This window comes from Theropithecus gelada, chromosome 14 (assembly GCF_003255815.1).
Source record: "Theropithecus gelada isolate Dixy chromosome 14, Tgel_1.0, whole genome shotgun sequence".
Lineage (NCBI taxonomy): Eukaryota > Metazoa > Chordata > Mammalia > Primates > Cercopithecidae > Theropithecus > Theropithecus gelada.
Genome location: NC_037682.1, coordinates 8,199,859 through 8,220,406, shown reverse-complemented (window position 1 = coordinate 8,220,406; position 20,548 = coordinate 8,199,859). Strand labels below are relative to the sequence as shown.

Genomic DNA, 20,548 nt, shown 5'->3' with positions numbered 1-20,548 from the left:
TGGAAGTTGACCCCCACACCTGTGCTGGCCACCTGTACCCCAGGCTAGGATGCAATGGGCTATCAGCCAGGCTGGAAGTGTTCAGAGGAGTGAGAACCAGGGGCTCTAGAAGGCCCAGGGAGGACCTGGAGCCTGAGTCAAGTCTTGAATGGCAGAGCATCTCTAGAGGCAGGGAGGAGTTGGGAGGGCAGCCAAGGTGAGGGGAACAGCATGGCATGGCAGGGAACATGCCTGGTGTGGAGGGGGGCAAGCAAAAAGGAATGGGGGGTAGGGAAGGTTGCTGAGGCCTGGTGGGCCTTGATTGCCATGGAAGCCAAGCCTGAACTGGATTCCTGGTCATCCTGGCCACAGGTGGGCGTGTTGCTGGGGTTGCCCCAGACCATTCCTGGGGAGAGCAAGCCAGGAAGACAGGTAGACGGCTGTTCTGGAGAGGAAGAGAAGAAGGCTCTGAGTATAGACCTGACCTGGGCATCGTCCCCAGTAGATGGCAGAGCCTAGGGGAGTACAGATTCCAAGGGGAGGGATGGACCTGCCCAAGGTCACACAGCTGGTTGGGACGGGGGAGATCAGACCTGGGCTATTGAGAAGACAGACGGCACCCGCATGTTATGAGGAGGAGGGTGTGGTCAGATTCTTGCTTCCAGAGCATGGCACTGCTGCAGTGGGGGCGGAGGGGAGGCTGGGGATGCTGCAGGAGGTGTGGGAGCATTCCAACTTCTCTCCCCTCAACATACAACACACAACACTCAAAATCCAACTCAGAATTTCAAGTTCTCTCTTCTGATCCTGTTGGGAACCAGGCAGGGGAATTTTTTTTTGTTGTTGTTGAGACCAAGTCTCGCTCTGTCACCCAGGTTGGAGTGCAGTGGTGTGATCTCGGCTCACTGCGAGCTCTGCCTCCCGGGTTCACGCCATTCTCCTGGCTCAGCCTCCTGAGTAGCTGGGACTACAGGCGCCCGTCACCACGCCTGGCTAATTTTTTGTATTTTTAGTAGAGATGGGGTTTCACCGTGTTAGCCAAGATGGTCTCGATCTCCTGACCTCATGATCTGCCCACCTCGGCCTCCCAAAGTGCTGGGATTACAGGCTTGAGCCACCGCACCTAGGCAGGGGAACATACTGATCCCATTTCCAGTGGGGAACCTCAGACCCTAGGAGGAGAGACCAGCAAAGGGCACCACCCTAGATGCTGGGGAGGACTCAGAGGTATTGGTGGATGGGGTCAGACAGCCCTGGTCTTGTCCCAGCTCTGCCTTTGCCAGCTCTTAGGGCCTCAGCTTCCTCAATGCTAAAGGGGATAACAGTCGCTACCTCACCAGGTGGTTGTGAATATATGGAGGGCACCTGTAACACAGTTGATTGGTGTTGCCCCTCACCAACCCCTTTTTCATTCCCATGGGGAACAGCCAAGGCTGGGGAGTTATGACTCCAGTGATAGACTGCTCCATGTGAGTGACTGTGTGTGTGTATCTGTGTGTTGGGGTCAGGGACACCTGAACTGTGTGGTGTTATAGGAGTCAGTGAACCTCTTAGCCTCAGTTTCCCTATCTGTACAATGGGTAAAGTGATGATACCTCAGGATTTTTGCAAGAATTAAATGACGTCCTCCATGCCAAACTGGTAGCAAGGGACCTCAGGACATGCTCATGTTATCTGTGATCATAAAAATGTGATCACGTAGCTTGGTTGGGGGTTCCGAGAGTAGTGGGATCTTTTCCTCGCCTGGGCTGTCCCCTGCTGGCAGTGGACAGCACTACCTCCCTTACTTGTGCACATTTCAACTTCACCTGTCAGCCAACACTATACCCATTTTAAAGACAATGAAAATGGAGGCAAAGGAAGGAAGGGTGACTTTCCTGAGGACACTGACCAACTTGTTGAACTCCTTCATATAACAAGTCATCATCAAAGCTAACAGCTTGTAACACTTGTGTCAAGCAGGGCCTTGGGCACCTTTGCGGATGAGAAACTGGTGTCTATGGTAAGCAGATGCTGCCTGGCCTAGACACAGGCGTGGCAAGGAGACTGTGTGGGACTTCAGTACCCAAATGCCCCTCACCCTGCACCAACTATAGGGAGCGGCACTGCAGCCAACACATCACAACTTACAATATCCCTTGGATTGGATTCAATTATTAGCCTGGTTTTCCAGTTCATAAAGCCAAGACTCCCAGACAACCTCGCTCCACCCCCAGTCTGACCCTGGGCCCTCACCACTACTCCCCATTCGGCCTAGGCCCTTCCACATGCCCCACCCAGACCGTGGTTTTGTGAGTCCGTCCAGACCTGTAAAAGTGGACTGCAGGCCCGCCTCTGCTCTGGACTCCCTTTCGGGGCTGCAGGAGGCTTTCTGATCCATCAGGCATCTGACAAGCCCCAGGAAACTGCCAGCCTGTTTGTGCTAAGGAAACTGAGGCTCGAGAATGTTTAGCGGCTGCTTCCAGGCCCGTGGCGGGTGGGTGGTGGTACAGTGAAGCACTCGAGGCGTTTCTCCGCGCCCCAACACGGGTGAGACCACCTCAGCCCTGGCCCGAGCCCACTCGACCGTAGCCTCGATTCCTGGCACCGAGAGCTTTGCAACTTCCAAGTCTCCACTCCCAGGCCCCGAGTCCCGAGAGTCAGGGGGAGCCACATTACTCCTATTGTGTAGGTTCCCACCTGCAAGAGTAAGGTTGGGGTCGCTGGGGTGAAACCCCAAAGGAAAGCGGGATCGGGACTGAGGGAGGGGGATTCCCAAGTCCCTGACACCAGCGCCGGGTCAGCCTGGGCTTGGTGACCTCGTCAGTCCCGTCTGCCGGGACTAGGCCGCGGCCAGGTCGGGCACAGAGGCACCCGGTCCGGCGCGTGTGCTGCCTGCAGACAAAAGGCCGAGCCCGCAGGGCCAATCCGCGCACCACCCCGTAGCGACTGGGGGCGGGAGCCGGAGAGCCGAGAAGCTTGTCTCGGCGCGTCTATTGGCTGGTATTGACGCCCATCCGGACCCCGAGGCCAGGCAGTTGGCCAAGGGGGGCGGGGTTTGCAGAGCCCCAATGAATGGGGGAGCCGGAAGCAGGAAGTGAGTTTGGGAACGGAGCAGCTGCTGCAGGTGAGGCGCGGCGCCTGGGTTTTGGGGATCCCAGTGTGTCATCCCGGGGGACCAAGGCGAATCTGTACTGAGCGCAAAATCATTCCCTTTCTGCCCACTCTCCAGTACCTCCTCCAAATTCACCCCGCCCTCGAGGCCAAGGAGCGCTCCGGGGAGCAAAGAGTTAACAGCCCTTTCCGAATCTTGAGGCTGTGCTATTGGGGCGGAGCTTCTGGAGTCCGGGGCAGGGCGGGGAGTCTGGAAACTCTGTCCCAGCCGGGAAGGGGCGTGGCGGGGAGAAGGCCCTGGGTTGGGGAATCCCCGGGTTCCAACGGGGCTGTCAGACCCTCAGTAAATTGTTGGCCTTTCCAAGCCTCAGTTTCCCTATCTGTAAAATGGGTTTTCTTCTGGTTGTAACTTCCTGTTGTAACTTCTGTGGCTTCCCTGGCGGAGCACAGGGAGAGAGCAGGAGAATGGAGGGCCGAGGAAAGGAGGTTAGAGGGATGAGAATGGGACAGGTGCAAGGAAAATCATTTATTGCTGTGGATATTTTCCGTCCAGGCGACCTCATCTGATTAGCGCACCCACCTGGTAATACTGAGGTTATTCCCTCTTTTACAGAGGAGGAAACGGAGGTGCAGAAAAGTAAAGCAATGGAAGTCTGGGGCCAAGTCCTGGCTAAAGGCTGAGCCTTCCAGCTGGCGGCCTGGAACTTTATCCTTGTGAGCCCAGTGGAAAGTGTGAAGAATTCTGAACAAAGGCCAGGCGCGGCACCTGTAATCTCAGCACTTGGGAGGCCGAGGCAAGCGGATTTGAGGCCAGGAGTTCGAGACCAGCCTGGACAAAATGGCGAGACACCCCGCCTCCCCGTCTCTACCAAAAATGCAAAAAATTAACTGGGCGTGGTGATGCACGCCTGTAGTCCCAGCTACTTTGGAGGCTGAGGCAGGAGAATCACTTGAACTCGGGAGGCGGAGGTTACTGTGAGTCAGGATCATGCCACTGCACTTCAGCCTGGGCAACAAAGTGAGATTCCATCTCAATAAAAGAATACTGAACAAGGAAGCAGGGAGGGGCCTGGGCTGGGAGCCTAGAGATGAGGATCTCTGCTGCTGATGTCTCCATTGTGGGATTAGGCAAGGCTCTGAGCCTGAGCCTCGGTTTCCCCATCTGTAATACTAGGTAGTTAGGTCAATCTATTTTTTTTTTTTTTTTTTTTTTGAGATGGAGTCTCACTCTGTCGCCCAGGCTGGAGTGCAATGGTACGAGGCTCACTGCAGCTTCCGCCTCCTGGGTTCAAGTGATTCTCCTGCCTCAGCCTTCCCAGTAGCTGAGATTACAGGCGCCCGCCACCACACCTGGCTAATTTTTGTATTTTTAGTAGAGAGGAGGTTTCACCACATTGATCAGGCTGGTCTTGAACTCTTGACCTCAGGTGATCCACCCACCTCGGCCTCCCAAAGTGCTAGGATTACAGGTGTGAGCCTCCGTGCCTGACCTTAGAATCAATCTTTAACGTTTAGGGACTACAGGCCAAATATGGTACGCCAGTGTATTTTGTGACCCCTTGGGTGAGTCATCTGACCTCTGAGCCTCAGTTAGCATATCTGGTGAATGGGTACAATAATATTCCCTTCCATGTGGGCTTTTGGGAGGATTAAATGAGATTATAAGAGTTCAGAGCCAGGTATGCAATTGATATGGGGTAAACAACAGCTGTGATGACAGTGATGGTTCTCAGCAGGGCCCATGGCGGACACCCAGTACATCCTGCCCAATGACATCGGCGTGTCTAGCCTGGACTGCCGTGAGGCCTTCCGCCTGCTGTCACCCACAGAGCGCCTCTATGCCCACCACCTGTCCCGTGCTGCCTGGTATGGAGGCCTGGCTGTGCTGCTTCAGACCTCCCCCGAGGCCCCTTACATCTATGCTCTGCTCAGCCGCCTCTTCCGCGCGCAGGACCCCGACCAGCTGCGCCAACATGCCCTGGCTGAGGGCCTTACCGAGGAGGAGTATCAGGTTAGTTCCCTTGGGCCAACCTGCATTTCCTGAGTGGCTTCTGGGTGTGAAAGACCAGGATGCAAATGTCTGTCTCTTTCAAGGGGTAGGTGGAGGATTAGACCAAAGGTTACAAATTCAGGCACTTCCCCTCTCTGGAGCCTCAGTCTTCTCATCTGTAAAATATGCATGTGGGATGTCTGTACCACTTAGTGTTGTGATGACCCACTTAGAACAGTGCCTGACTTCAAGATAAATGATAGCTGCTGTGATCATAACAAAAGAAACTGTGGTGGAGATTCAGGGAAGGAGAGGAAAGAGTCCAGAGTAGGTATCAGGAGGTCTGAATTCAGGACCAGTTCTTCTCTACCACACTATGTGGCCCTGGGCAGAATGTTCTGCCTGTCCCTTGGTTTTTGTTTTTGGACGTATCGGCCAGGTAATACACGAATTCTTAGTGCATTGCAGCAATGCAGAAAGACACAAAAAACACAAAGATCACTCATTCTGTGCCCTCCTCAGAGGTAACCCACTGAGGCTGGTACAGCCTTTTCTTTCTCTCCTTTTTTTTTTTTTTTTTTTTTTTTGTCAGAGTCTTATTCTGTCACCCAGCCTGGAGTGCAGTGGTGCAGTCTTGGCTCACTGCAAACCTCCACCTCCCAGGTTCAAGCATTTCTCATGCCTCAGCCTCCCAAGTAGCTAGAACTACAGGTATGTGCCACCACGCCGGGCTAATTTTTGTATTTTTAGTAGAGATGGGTTTTCACCATGTTGCCCAGGCTGGTCTTGAACTCCTGGCCTCAAGTGATCCACTTGCCTTAACCTCCCAAAGTGCTGGGATTACAGGCGTGAACCACCGTGCCTGGTCTTGGTTACAGCCTTTTCAATCCCGTCTGTGTATTACATACCTATATGTGTACATGCATGGTGAATCAGTTCCTTATTTTCTCTTTTATAGAAATGAGATGATGTTCTTTTCCTGCTTTGTGTCCTGCTTTTTCCATTGAATGCCATGTCTTGGAGAACTTGGAGAATGGGGTACATTTAAATGTACCTCATTCTTTTTTTTTTTTTTTTTTTTTGAGACAGAGTCTCGCTCTGTCACCCAGGCTGGAGTGCAGTGGCCGGATCTCAGCTCACTGCAAGCTCCGCCTCCCAGGTTCACGCCATTCTCCGGCCTCAGCCTCCTGAGTAGCTGGGACTACAGGCGCCTGCCACCTCGCCCGGCTAGGTTTTTTTGTATTTTTAGTAGAGACGGGGTTTCACTGTGTTAGCCAGGATGGTCTCGATCTCCTGACCTCGTGATCTGCCCGTCTTGGCCTCCCAAAGTGCTGGGATTACAGGCTTGAGCCACCGCGCCCGGCCAGGCCTCATTCTTTATTATTGACTGTGAAGTATTCCACAGCAGTGTACACTATAATCAATTTAATCTTTATTTCTGGACATTTAGCTTGTCCCGTTTTTCTTACAAACAGTGCCATGGTGAGCATACTTGTGCATACATGTGAGGGGGATCTGTTTCTAGAAGGAGAACTGCTGGGTCAAGGGCTCTATACATTCACAATTGACTGATTCTGTTAAATCATCTTCTAAAAAACTTTCACTGCATTATATTCCCACCAAGAGTGTACAAGAATACGGCCTGTTTTTCTATATGGGAAATAAAGGGATTGGATTGTTTCTCTCTGAGCTGACGTGCTGTTTATTCTACCTCTTTTGAAGTCTGGGCATGCACTTCCCATCTTGGGCATGGCTTACTCATTAAAAGAGCTAATATCTGTGGAAATATTTATAAACGGAAAGGTGCAACCCAAGCATTACTATTTTCAGGGAAATTCTTTTTTTTTTTTTTTTTTTGAGACGGTCTTGCTCTGTCACTAGGCTGGAGTGCAGTGGCACAGTCTTGGCTCACTGCAACCTCCAACTCCCTGGTTCAAGCGATTCTCCTGCCTCAGCCTCCAGAGTAACTGGTATTACAGGCATGCACCACCACACCCAGCTAATTTTTGTATTTTTAGTAGAGACAGGGTTTCACCATGTTGGCCAGGATGGTCTCAATCTCCTGACCTCGTGATCTGCCCGCCTCGGCCTCCCAGAGTGCTTGGGATTACAGGCGTGGGTGCCAGCCATTCAGGGAAATTCATGTTTGCAAGTGGCAGAAACCCAGCTTAAATTGGCTTACGTGAAAAGGAGAACTGTTGGGTCACATGATTGAAAAGTCCAGGTCTAGAGGAAGTTTCAGGCATGGCTGGACTCAGGGACTCAGTGCTACCACTGGGATGCAGTCTTCATCTCTCAGCTTGCTTGCTTTTCTTGCTCCCGGAGGGGGAGCTCCAGGGGTTCCAGGCCTGATGATACCTGGTGTACACAGGCTCTTTGCCAATGGGAAATGTCCTGGGTAGCGCTCTTATGCCAGCTTGAGCCTTGTGCCCATCCTGTAGCCAAGGATGGTGGTTTCTCAGACTGGCCAAGCCAGCTTACATGCCCAACCCTGGGGCTGGGGGAAGGGAGATCCCCCACCCTCCCACCCACAAAAGGAGGATTGAGGTCTTGTTACCAGAGGAAGATCTGGGGCCAGCAGAAGCCATAGAATAGATAGATGATTAAGGCCCCTCTGGCTCTAACATGTGATGCTTCCGAGGCCAGCTGCTTGACAGGTCAGAGGCTGAGGACAGGCTCCCAGGAGAAAGAGGGAGGTAGTGCTGGAACTGGGCCTCAAAGGACACAGTAGTCTCAGGTGGCTGAGAGGGTGCTGGGGTGGAGAGGGCAAAGGCAGACGAACACTTGGGTGTCTTTGGGAGCTGCCCAGAAGATCAGTTAGGCCAGACAGCAGGGGTGTGAAAATGGGTCTGTGAAAGTGAGTGTGGGCCAGACTGGGGCTTCCCAGGACCTGGGTCCTCCCCGCACATTTTCCAGCCTCATCCACACTGGCTCTGCTGGGGCATTTGCATCTCAGGAGGGGGTGTTGCTGGGGTCAGGGAGGCTGTGCTTCCTGGGTCTCTGATGCCTGTCTCCCCCCTCAGGCGTTCCTGGTCTATGCCGCGGGAGTTTACTCCAACATGGGCAACTACAAGTCCTTTGGTGACACCAAGTTTGTTCCCAACTTGCCCAAGGTGAGCCAAAGGAGGGCTGGGGAAGGTGGGGATGGGGGCTGGTGGGGTAGGGGTGGAGAATGCAGTAGAAGGAGCCCCAACTGGAGTGTCAGAAGCCCTGAGCAGAACATGGACCCTGTCGCTGCCACCCTGCGTGACTGTGAGTGTCACCAACCTCACTGGGTGCCGCGGCCTCTTCGTGTATAAAGGAAAAGCACAGCTCTCCCTGACTGCTGATCTGCAGGCCGAACAAGGGCGAGATGTGGAAGTGTTCTGTGAACTTTCAGGTGCTCTCAAAAATGGAGCTTGTTGGTCATCACCAGGAACAGTGGGAAATACTGGGCTGGGGGCATCCTTCCCAGGATTATGAGGCTTGAGCCTATCTAGGGCAGAGGTGGTTCTTACAGCAGGTATAAGAGCTGGGACTTTAACATGCATACAAGTCACTTGGCGGTCATGCTGACATGCGGCATCTGATTCAGCAGGTCTGTGGTGGACCCAAGATTTGACATTTTTGCTTTGAGACAGGATCTTGCTCTGTCACCCAAGCTGAAGTGCAGTGGTGTGATCATGACTCACTTCAGCATCAACCTCCTGGACTCAAGTGGTCCTCCTGGCTTAGCCTCCCAAGTAGTTGGGAATATGGGTGTGCAGCACCACACCAGCTAAATTTTCTTTTCTTTTCTTTTTTTGAGATAGGGTCTCACTCTGTCACTCAGGCTGGACGGCAGTGGCACAGATACAGCTCACTGCAACCTCAACTTCCTAGGCTCAAGTGATCCTCCTCAGCTTCCAGAGTAGCTGGTACCACAGATGCCTGCCACTGTGACGCTTGGCTAATTTTTTTAAATTGTTTGTAGTGACAGAATGCCACTGTGTTACCCAAGCTGGTCTTGAACTCCTGGACTCAAGCAATTCTCACACCTTGGCCTCCCAAAATGCTAGGATTACAGGCATGAGCCACTGCGTCTGGCCTAATTTTTTTTATTCTTTGTAGAGATGGGGGTCTGTCTATGTTGCCCAGGCTTGTCTTGAACTCCTGGCCTCAAGTATCTCTCCCTCCTCTGCCTCCCAAAGTGCTGGGATTATAGGCATGAGCCACCACACATGGAGGCTTGACATTTCTCAGGCCCTGCCAGTGCTGCTGGTCCACGGACCACACAATGAGCCAAAGCTCTTAGACCATGGGAGAAGAGCTTAGGAGTGGATAGGGAGGCTCTGGAAGGCAGGTTTGGGTGGTGTAACTGGGCCATTGGCTTCCCTTTCCCTGTAGGAAAAGCTGGAACAGGTGATCCTAGGGAGTGAGGCTGCTCAGCAGCACCCCGAAGAAGTCAGGGGCCTCTGGCAGACCTGTGGGGAGCTTATGTACTCTCTGGAGCCAAGGCTTCGACACCTCGGACTGGGGAAGGAGGTGAGGCCCCTGACTCCCCCGAGGGGACGGGGCAGAGGGAATTCTTTGAGGCCACCTGGTAAGGAGGGAAGGAAAGGGGATGGGGAGGCAGTGGGCTCTGCCTCACACTCCTGAGGCAATGCTGCTCCCCACTGCAGGCCTCAGTTTTGTCATCTGTAGAATGGTAAGCAGGTTGGGTCAAATGCTTTCTGAATGCCCTCCCAGATCTGACATTCTGCACACAGGATGCCATGTGCTGATGGAGGGAAGGAGAGGAAGGCTGGAGGTGGAGGGAGCTGAGGAGGGGACAGCAGGGAAGGAGGGGGATCCCAGGTTTCCCACCTCTGGAGGCCGCATCCATTGCATGGGACGAGGACCTTGGGAAGCCTTAGGGGTGGGCCAGCCTGAGAGAGGCACAGGCAGGGCTGCAGGAATGCTGGAAATGAGCATCTGTTTGTTTTATAACTTTTTCCCCGGAAGTAGATGGAGGGGTAAGCGGTAGACACTGCTGGAAGGAGGGAGGGGCAGGAAGCCTGGGAAGATGACGTCCCTGCAGCACTGACCTCGGCACCTCCTCTTTCTCCTGTCCCCTCTCTTCCCCAACAGGGAATCACCACCTATTTCTCTGGGAATTGTACCATGGAAGATGCCAAATTGGCCCAGGACTTTCTGGACTCACAGGTTTGGGGTTAGGGGAGCTCAAGGTAGCAGAGGTTTGGTGGAGTTCCTAGTCCCAGCCCCCTCACAACTGGTGACCACTCCTGGGTCTCTGCTTGACTACTCCCTGCTAACTAGGGAAGGTACCACCCCTGCCCACCCCAGGCTATAGAGCCTAATGACAGCCTCAGGGCTGGGCGAGGAACCAGGACCTCAGGCCACAGGGGTGTGAGGCTCTGGGGTCCACGTGTCAGTGGAGCTCCCAGCTTAGCCACTCACCAGCCATGTGATCAGTTTCCATGTCTGTGAAGTGGTACCCACCTCTGTTAGCCTTGGGTTCGCAGAGGCCATGCAGTGCCTGGCATAGTGGTTGGAGTCAGTGCTTAGTAGAAGTGCACAGTGTCCCGAGCAGAGCAGGAGAGTCGGCCCTGGGCTACCCACTCCCACTCTCTCCTGCTCCTCCCAGCCAACCTGGAAGGCCCAGCCTGCTTTGCCTCCATGCCTTCTCCCCGGGGGGTGACCCACTTTCCTTCCTCCCACCCCACTGGCCTCTCCAGACCTCACTCTCAACCCCTGCCCTGGTCTCTTCTAGAACCTCAGTGCCTATAACACCCGGCTCTTCAAAGAGGTCGATGGAGAAGGGAAGCCCCACTACGAGGTGCGGCTGGCTTCTGTGCTTGGCTCAGGTGAGCTTAGCCCCAGGCTTCCCTTCTGCTCCCTCCCAGGCATTTCTGGACCTGGGTGGCTCAGGTCCTGCCAGCCCTGCCACTCCCACACAAAGAGGATCCTTCTCTCCCAGGAGTTTCTACATAAGGCCTGGGAATGGCTCTAGTTTCTCTGTATCAGTCCCCTATTTGTCTGTGAACCAATCCCTGAGGGCTGGCAAGGGACAGGTCTCTGATTGGCTCAACCTGGTCTCAAGCCTACCCTGGAGTCAGGCGATGAGGTTGGCCGTTCAGGCCAGGCGTGGCAGCTCACACCTGTAATCCCAGCACTTTGGGAGGCTGAGGCAGGTGAATCACCAAGGTTGGGAGTTTGAGACCAGCCTGGCCAACATGGTGACACACCGTCTCTACTAAAAATATAGAAATTAGCCAGGCATGGTGGCATGTGCCTGTAATTCCAGCTACTTGGGAGTCTGAGGCAGGAGAATCGCTTGAACCCAGGAGGCAGAGGTTGCAGTGAACCAAGATCTCACCACTGCACTCCAGCCTGGGTGACAGAGCAAAGCTCCAGGTCCAAAAAAAAAAAAAAAAAAAAGAGGCTGGCCCTTTCCAAACCAACTGCACTTGGGGTAGTAGTAGTGGGACCTGGGGTGATATTCTCAAGGGGAAATTGGGATCCATTCCCAGGAGAGAGGAAATAGTGTGGACAGAAGTGTCCAGGCCTTTATGAAGACTTTTGCCACCTGGCTCTTTTTTCCCCACCTGCACCCCAGCCCCTGCTTCATCTCCATATCCTCCCACTCAGACTCTGTGCTCTGGCCATGCTCAACAGCATCCAGTTCTCACGGACCCTCTCTAGGTCTTTTGTTTTTGTTTTTGTTTTTGTTTTTTGAGACAGAGTCTCGCTGTATCGCCCAGGCTGGAGTGCCCAGGCTAGAGTGCAGTGGTGCGACCTTGGTTCACTGCAACCTCTGCCTCCTGGGTTCAAGCGATTCTCCTGCTTCAGCCTCCAGAGTAGCTGGGATTGCAGGCGCCCATCACCACACCTGGCTAATTTTTGTATTTTTAGTAGAGATGAGGTTTCGCCATTTGGCCATGCTGGTCCTAAACTCCTGAACTCAGGTGATCCGCCTGCCTCTCGGCCTCCCAATGTGCTGGATTATAGGCATGAGCCACCACGCCTGGCCCCTGTCTAGGTCTTTGCACAATCTATTCCCCACTTCCCATGTGGAACCCCCTCCAGCCTCTCTTTGTCCCCTGGCCACCTCCTCCCCATGCTCTAGGCCATGCATGGACATTGCCTTCCCCAGGACCTTTCCCCATCTTCCCATAACTAAGTCCATGCCCTTCTCTCTTCCCATTGGCACACTCAGTAGCTCTCCTGACTACAAGCTCCGCGAGAGAAGGGCCTGTGTGTTTCATCCACTGTTGTCTCCCCGGTGCCCAGTGCTTGGTGGATCTGAGCTTCCACCGGGGAGATGATGGCAGATGTGGGTTCAGAGGAACAGGAGTTGATCTCACTGGAATATAAGCTGGGCTTATACTTACAGTACAGGATGCAGTGTCAGGCAGTGGTTGAATGTGGCCCTGGAGCCGGGCTGCCTGAGTGGGTCATTATCTATTGCTGTGGAACAAATGCTCCCCAAATGTAGTGATACAAAACCGCCTTTTCATGCTCACGGACACTGGGTCAGGAATGCAGGTAGAGCACAGTAGGAACAGCCGGTTGCTGGGTGACCGTGTCTGGGGCCTCAGCTGGGAAGACTCGACAGCTTGGGGCCGCAAGCATCCCCAGGCTTATTGGCTCACACGCAGGTGCTGGCTGCCGGCTGGAACCCAGCTGCGCTGTTGACTAAAATACATCACATGGCACCCTCCTATTGTTTGTGGTAGCTGGGCTCCCAGAGTGAGCCTCCCAGGAGAGCCAGGCGGAAGCCTGCTCACCTTGTGTGACCTGGCCTCAGCACATGGTGTCCCTGCTGCTGAAGTCACAGCCTTCCTGGCTTCAGGAGGAGGGAACACATCCCACATCTCCATGGGCAAAGTCACAGTTGAGCTGGACATGATGGCTCATACCTGTAATCCCAGCTATTCAGGAGGCTGAGCCAGGAGGATCGCTTGAGCCCAGCAGTCTGAGATCAGCTGGGCAACCTTGCAAGATCCTATCTCAAATTAAAAAAAAAAAAAGGCGTAAGACAGGAAATATTGTGGCTGTTTTTGCTCGTTTGTTTGTTTTTACATAGCCTTGAAGTATATTTTATTGATCAGAGACAACAAGGAAAATACAATAGTGTGTAAGCATCCCATTGCTTCTGTAACAAATTGCCACAAATTTAGTGGCACAAAACAACATGAACTTATTACAGTTGCAGGGGTCCAGAGTCTAAAAGCAAGGCTGGGCCGCATTCATTTTGGAGTCTCAGGAGGAACCTGCCCCCGCTTGCCTTTTCCAGCTTCTGGAAGGCTGCCCAGCCCCCCAACTTCACTCCAGCTCCCTTCTGCTGTCGTCACAGCTCCTCTTCCCAGCCACCCTCTTGTCTCCCCGTGGGACTGTTGATTACATTTGGGATGTGACTGTCTTTTTAAATCCAATCTGCTACTTGCTGTCCACATAAGCTCTCGATGCCTTAGTTTCCCATCAGTGAAATGGAGATGATAATTTCTGCCTCCCCCCAGAGTTAGAGTGAGGCTTAAAGGAGTTAACACATGGAAAGCACATGTTATGTGATACATATATTTTTGTTTTTTAGTTTTTGGGGTTTTTTGTTTTCGTTTTTGTGTTTGTTTTTTTTTTGGGCTGGAGTCTCTCTCTGTTGCCCAGGCTGGAGTGCAGCAGCGCGATCTCAGCTCACTGCAACCTGTGTCTCCTGGCTTCAAGCGATTTTCCTGCTTCAGCCTCCCGAGTAGCTGGGATTACAGGTGCCTGCCACCACGCCCAGCTAATTTTGTATTTTGAGTAGAGACGGGATTTCACCATGTTGGCCAGACTGGTCATGAACTCCAGACCTCAGGCGATCTGCCCGCCTCGGCCTCCCAAAGTGCTGGGATTACAGGTGTGAGCCACCGTGCCCGGCTGATATATATATTTTGGAAGACGAGAGTTTATACTCATGTCTGTTGGCTACAGGGAGCCATTGAAGATCTTAGAGTGAAAGAGTGCTACAGGGAAAAGCTGGCGGAGGTGTCTTACTCCGGCCTTTTCTCTGAGTGATGCCTCTTACTCCGGCCTTTTCTCTGAGTGACACCTTCTTTCCCCAGAGCCTTCCCTGGACTCTGAGATGACTTCCAAGCTGAAGAGCTATGAATTCCGGGGAAGCCCTTTCCAGGTGACCCGAGGGGACTATGCGCCCATCCTCCAGAAGGTGGTGGAGCAGCTGGAGAAAGCCAAGGTTGGACTGGCTGGGGACTGAGGTGTGCGGGCTGAGGACCCCTCTGGGCAGCAAAGCTGGTGTGGAGGTGGGTTGACCTCACACAAGGCTGACCGACTCCTGCTCACCTCAGGTGTATGCAGCCAACAGCCACCAGGGACAGATGCTGGCCCAGTATATAGAGAGCTTCACCCAGGGCTCTATCGAGGCCCACAAGAGGGGCTCCCGCTTCTGGATCCAGGACAAAGGCCCCATCGTGGAGAGGTGAGCCGCCAGCTCCACCCCACCCGCCCCCTCCTGCCCGCCCCTCCTCCACCTCTGCCCTTCTCTCCCCCAGTTACATCGGGTTCATCGAGAGCTACCGTGACCCCTTTGGTTCCCGAGGAGAATTTGAAGGTAACTTCCTCGGGGAGGAGGAGGTCAGTCACAGTCCCTTCCCCCACATCCAAGTCCACGTTTCCAGTGTCCCCTGATGGTTCTCCCCACCCCCACTCAGCCATAACCATAACAATAACAACAGCCATGGTAAATAAACACCATTTACAGTGTATTGGGCACTGTTGGAAGAAGCTTAGCTATATTAACTAATTTAGAGTTCATCACCCCATGAGGATGTTTATCCTCACTTAACAGGTGTGAGCACTGAGGCACAGTTGGGGGGTGACCAGGAAACTCTGGCTCTGAGCTACTTTGCTGTGCTGCCTCTGGTGTCTGGTCAGGGCACAGGCTCCAGGTAGACATGTGCCTCCCAAGCCTAGCTTCACCACTTCCAGGCTGTGTGACCTTGGGCCAAATAGCCTGACCTCAGCACCAGTGCGGTTAGGATGCAGACTGCTACACTCAGTGGCTGGAAGCAGGATGGACGTTGTGACTGGACCTGACCCGGGGCTGTCATCCCAGGCTGGTGGCAGGCTGCCTCGGCCCCCACCCCCTTCCCCAGGGACCCACCTGTGCAAGGCAGGGCATCCAGCCGGAGGATTCAGCCACTTCTCTGACTGCCCTAATCCTCCCCAGCCGCTGGATGTAGAAGAGTCTGAGCATCTGCCTGCTAAAGCTGGAGAGATTAGTCTGGGAGGAGAGCACACAGCCTGCTGGGGCTCAGGGGTGAGCCGCTAGACCCAGGCCCAGGGAGAAGGGGCAGGCGGACCAGGGGCCTGAGGGGGAGACAGGTTTGTGCAGCTGCAGCTTTCCTGTCCACGTCCTGACCTAGTAGGGCCCAGACCTGGGTCACTGCTGTCCCCAGCTGCCAGCCCAGGGTGACTGCATACAGTAGGCATTCAGTACATGCGTGATGGCTGGAGTAGGGTGAAGTGAGAGCCCTCCTGGAACCCTGCCAAGCCACAGCTCCCTCCCTCCCCTGCAGGTTTCGTAGCTGTGGTGAACAAGGCCATGAGTGCCAAGTTTGAGCGGCTAGTGGCGAGCGCAGAGCAGCTGCTGAAGGAGCTGCCCTGGCCCCCAGCCTTTGAGAAGGACAAGTTCCTCACCCCCGACTTCACCTCCCTGGATGTTCTCACCTTTGCTGGCTCCGGCATCCCTGCTGGCATCAACATCCCCAACTGTAAGTGTCAGCAGGCCCAGCCCCCGAGCCCCAGAAGCCTCCTTTTAGAGTCGCCCCTCCCTCTCCACACACATACTCTCCACAAACTGCCCTGTGCCTCTTGTCTGTGACCTTTGACCCTTGCCTCTTCTTCCTGGTCCTTCTCTGCCTTCTCCAGATGATGACCTGAGGCAGACGGAAGGCTTTAAGAACGTGTCACTGGGGAATGTGCTGGCTGTGGCCTACGCCACGCAGCGGGAGAAGCTCACCTTTCTGGAGGAGGATGACAAGGTGGGTGCCAGCAGTTGGAGGGTTGGGGCTGGGCCTCACCTTCCTCAGCGGACTCGGGAAGGCAGACAGCCCAGAGCAGTAGAGAGGAAAGCACACAGCTTCCGTCCTGGCTCTGCCACTTCCCAACCACAATGGCTCTGCCACTTCCCAACCACATGACCGTGCGGACTTTGGAGCCTCGGTTTCCTCTCGGGTTACACTAGGGGGGCATCCCTCCCTTCCTCCTGGGTTGTTGCAAGGATGAGATGGGCTGTGGGGTGGAGCACAGTCGGCCTTTACCAAGTACATGCACTGAGATGGGCCCATGGCCCGGGGGAGGGGAGGCCGACAGGCTCTGTGGCCAGGGCCGGCCAGTGGACAGCGCAGGTCTCTGCTTGTCTTGGCAGGATCTGTACATCCTCTGGAAGGGGCCCTCCTTCGATGTGCAGGTGGGCCTGCATGAGCTGCTGGGCCATGGCAGCGGCAAGCTCTTCGTACAGGTAAGAAGGCAGCGGCCAGCCCTGGCACCCCAGCCCACAGCTCCACTCCCCACAACCTGCCCTACCCAGTGGTGAAGCTGCACTAGCCTCTGCCCTCAGGGGCTGTGGGTTGGGTGGGGAAAACGGCCCCTTAAGCAGAGAAGACCCTGTCTTGCCCTTCCTCAAGATGTCCCAGGAGCTCAGAGGCCTAGTGTAGAGCTGGGGTGTAGAGGGCTCTCCGGGACAGTTCAGCTGCTGTTCCCCACACCAGGAGGAATTGCCTGGCTCAGGCTAAGGAAGCACACCCTAAGGGCGTGGCTCCAGCAGCCCCAGGACAGACACTGGGGGTAGGGGGCATCTCTGGGTGCTCCCATCTGAGGCAGCAGTGCTATCTTTGTTTGCGCTGCTGTTCCGTGGAGCCTGGGCTTTTCCAGGTATTGTAGGGAGCCACTTCTCCCCAGAGCAGCCCCTTCTTGCCAGCCAGCCAGCGTGACTGGAGTCCCCTCCACACCTACCCGGGGAATATGGAAACACAGACAACGTTTTATGGGGGGCTGAAAAGCTGATGTGGACCCCTAGCATGGAGATGACCAGAAGTGGGGTGGGGTGTGGCCCCTCCCTTCCGAGGGCGGGGTTCTTGGTGGGCCCTGCTTCTTGGGGTGTGGGGCTGCTTCCCTGGATGGGGAAGGGCTGGAACTGGGCCCCGGGATCAGGAGGATGCACAGAACAGCTGCTGAGGCAGCAGGCTGACGAAACGCCTTGTCCAGACTTTATCCAGGCTGTGTGTGGCCTTGGATAAGTCAGCTCCTTCACCAAGCCTCAGTTGGCCCATCTGTAAAATGAGATTCCTGACCCCTGCTGTGTGGGCTGTTGTGAGGAGTAAAGGTGAAGACAGTAATCCCTGACACACAGTAGGTCCTCAGCAAACAGGTATTAGTGTTGAGAGACAGTGTCCACGGAGGTTGTGTGCTCTGACTCCAGTTTGGGGCTCTTAGGCTCCAAGCCTCAGTTTCCTTGTCTGTGAAGTGGGATAATAGTAGCACTGTCCTCGGAAGATGGTTGTGAGGATTAAAAGGACGCTGCATGAAAGACGCGTGCCATGCAGTGGGAGTGGCAGTGCCAGGAGCCGGACCAGAAGCCCGTGGTGGGCACAGCTGGGCTCTCTGGCCCACCCGTTGAAGCATCTCCTACTGGGGTCTGGAGACACCAGATCTGGGTCCTCACAGGACTTGGGGCAAGTTCCTCGACTGTCTGGCCCTCGGTTCTCCTCTCTGTGCGGTGGGGTAGGCATCTCTGGTTCTCGCGTTCCTGATGGCTCTGAGGAGGCAGCCAGCGTCACAAGGCTCAGGGCTGTGCAGGCATCAGTGTGTGGACGGACCTGCTGCTCCTGCGCTCCCACTTGCCTTCCTGAGCCACTCTCTGGGCCCGTGGATTCTGGCGCTGGAGGCCTGGATCCAGCTGGGGGTGCCTTTCCCTCACCCACCCTGTGTTCTGCAGGATGAAAAAGGAGCATTCAACTTTGACCAGGAGACAGTGATCAACCCAGAGACGGGCGAGCAGGTGAGGGAGGCCTCAGTAGAGCCCCAGGGTGCTGGGAGGGTGGGCACAGGTGGGGTGGGGCAGTGGCCACCCTAAGCCTGACAGTGGAGCTCTTTTTCCAGATTCAGAGCTGGTATCGGAGCGGGGAGACCTGGGACAGCAAGTTCAGCACCATCGCCTCCAGCTACGAAGAGTGCCGGGCTGAGAGTGTGGGCCTCTACCTCTGTCTCCACCCGGAAGTGCTGGAGTAAGAGCAGCAAAGCCGAGGGGTGGGCTGTCCCGGTGCAGTGGCCAGCCCTGGGGGCATGGAGGGTGGGTGGTGGCGGCCGGCGGAATGGGGACAGGGTAGCCTCTGACCATCCTGCCACCTGCCTGCCCCTCTCACAGGATCTTTGGCTTTGAGGGGGCTGATGCAGAGGACGTGATCTACGTGAACTGGCTCAACATGGTTCGGGCCGGGCTGCTCGCTCTGGAGTTCTACACACCTGAGGCCTCCAACTGGCGACAGGTGGGGCCTGGGTGGGGCCCCCAGGAGGTGGAAGGGAGCCTACAAGGATGATCAGCCTGCCAAGATCAGGGTGCAAGGATGGGACCGCTGTACCTTTAAGGCAGATGAACAGGGTTTAATGCCAGACTCCACTGTTTGGGGGGCAAGTCACATCACTCTCGTGAGCCCCAGAGTTCCTGTCTGTGAAGTGGGAGTAGGACTCTCCCCGGCCACCATTTCACGGTGAATCAGATGAGGTGATTTTGTTAGGACTCCTCGCAGTTGACGCCCTCTGTGCCACACACAATTCTAAGCGCCCTCCATGAATTCACTACGCCAGGAGGTAGGTGCTGTTGTTACCCTCATTTTAGAGAAGAGAAATTGAGGCACAAGGAGATGAAGCAACTTGCCACTAAGTGGCAGAGCCAGGATTCGCATCTATACGGTGCCTCCAGGGCCATTTGGCGCCACAACTCCATTATGTGTCCTTTGGACATGGGGTAAGCGATAGAAATTTTTTTTCTTTTCTTTTTTTTTTTTTTTTGAGACAGAGTCTCGCTCTCTCACCAGGCTGGAGTGCAGTGGCATGATCTTGGCTCACTGCAACCTCCGTCTCCTGGATTCAAGTGATTCCCCTCCCTCAGCTTCCTGAGTAGCTGGGACTACAGGCGCATACCACCACGCCCGGCTAATTTTTTGTATTTTTTAGTAGAGACAGGGTTTCACCGTGTTAGCCAGGATGGTCTCGATCTCTTGACCTCGTGATCCACCCACCTCAGCCTCCCAAAGTGCAGGGATTACAGGCATGAGCCACCGCTCCCTGCCAGCAATAGAAACTTTTTGACAAAATCAAATGGGTGTGGTTTGAGGAGGTGATGTGACATCATTCAGGGTCCAGAAGTGTGGGTCTGAGTTGTGGCTCTTCCTTTACTAGCTGTGTGCCCCTAAGGAAGTCCTTCCACTTCTCTGGGCCTCTGTTTTATCATCTGCAAACTGGGGATAATGACGCTTACTTCGTTCCCCTTTTGAGCACAAACAAGGTTGTGGAGGAGAAAGTGTTTGGGGACCCTGGAGGGGGTAGCTGCTGTCCTCAGCGGGGGATCTGGAGCAGCAGGGATCACGGTGGGTGACATGGGGAGCATGGGCACCAGGTCCTACCAGGAAATGGCCTCCCTGTCTCCTAGGGCAGCCTGCTCTCTCTGTTAGCAGAAGAAGGAGGAAGCATTTGAGGGGAGGGGAATAAGCAGAAAAGGACCCACAGGGTGGGGGAGAATGACAATAACAGTTGCCAATAAATGAGCAACTGGGACCAAGGTCCAAGCCTAGGACCAAGCACTTGATACGGGCTACAAATGCTGTCTTTCCCCGCCCCGGCAGGCCCATATGCAGGCCCGGTTTGTGATCCTGAGAGTCTTGCTGGAGGCTGGCGAGGGACTCGTTACCATCACTCCCACCACAGGCTCTGATGGGCGCCCAGATGCCCGGGTCCGCCTCGACCGCAGCAAGATCCGGTCTGTGGGCAAGCCTGCTCTAGAGCGCTTCCTGCGGAGACTTCAGGTAAGCAAAGCCCTCTCTCCTGGATGGGCCCCCGCCAACCTCTCCAGGGGCAGAGTGTTACCATGTGCCAGGCACGGAGAATAAGCTGTGAGCAGTTTCTTACGCTGCAGTGAGGAAAGGTAGCCAGTAAACATGTAAGCACACCGGGTACCTCACGCCTGTGATCCCAGCACTGTGGGAGGCCGAGGAGGGCGGATCACTTGAGCTCAGGAGTTCAAGACTAGCCTGGGCAACATGGCAAAAACCTCGTCTCTACAAAAAATACAAAAATTAGCCAGGCATGGTAGTGCGCGCCTGTAGTTCCAGCTACTCCAGAAGCTGAAGTGGGAGGATCACTTGAGCCTGAGAGGTGGAGGCTGCAGTGAGCCATGATTGTACCACTACACTCCAGCCTGGGTGACAGAATGAGACCCTATCTCTAAAAAAAAAAAAAAAAAAAAAAGAA

The 20,548-nt window shown here is 54.7% G+C and overlaps 1 protein-coding gene across 3 annotated transcripts in view; it reads left to right on the top strand.

The window, feature by feature from the left end:
* Positions 1 to 2,324: 2,324 nt before the first annotated feature.
* Positions 2,325 to 20,548, top strand: part of DPP3 (dipeptidyl peptidase 3) — a 32,469-nt gene continuing 14,245 nt past the window's right edge. The window contains exons 1-16 of one of the 3 annotated variants that reach the window (XM_025356572.1): positions 2,325 to 3,085; positions 4,809 to 5,083; positions 8,086 to 8,175; positions 9,428 to 9,565; positions 10,151 to 10,225; positions 10,794 to 10,887; positions 14,125 to 14,255; positions 14,368 to 14,498; positions 14,572 to 14,630; positions 15,598 to 15,792; positions 15,950 to 16,062; positions 16,449 to 16,541; positions 18,018 to 18,080; positions 18,182 to 18,306; positions 18,447 to 18,567; positions 19,924 to 20,103. In XM_025356572.1, the coding sequence (XP_025212357.1) occupies positions 3,034 to 3,085; positions 4,809 to 5,083; positions 8,086 to 8,175; positions 9,428 to 9,565; positions 10,151 to 10,225; positions 10,794 to 10,887; positions 14,125 to 14,255; positions 14,368 to 14,498; positions 14,572 to 14,630; positions 15,598 to 15,792; positions 15,950 to 16,062; positions 16,449 to 16,541; positions 18,018 to 18,080; positions 18,182 to 18,306; positions 18,447 to 18,567; positions 19,924 to 20,103 (1,935 nt within the window). In that variant the 5' untranslated portion in view covers positions 2,325 to 3,033. Of the gene's footprint in view, positions 3,086 to 4,805; positions 5,084 to 8,085; positions 8,176 to 9,427; positions 9,566 to 10,150; positions 10,226 to 10,793; positions 10,888 to 14,124; positions 14,256 to 14,367; positions 14,499 to 14,571; positions 14,631 to 15,597; positions 15,793 to 15,949; positions 16,063 to 16,448; positions 16,542 to 18,017; positions 18,081 to 18,181; positions 18,307 to 18,446; positions 18,568 to 19,923; positions 20,104 to 20,548 lie in introns of all 3 variants that reach the window. The other 2 variants (XM_025356571.1, XM_025356573.1) reach the window with 2 other exon arrangements.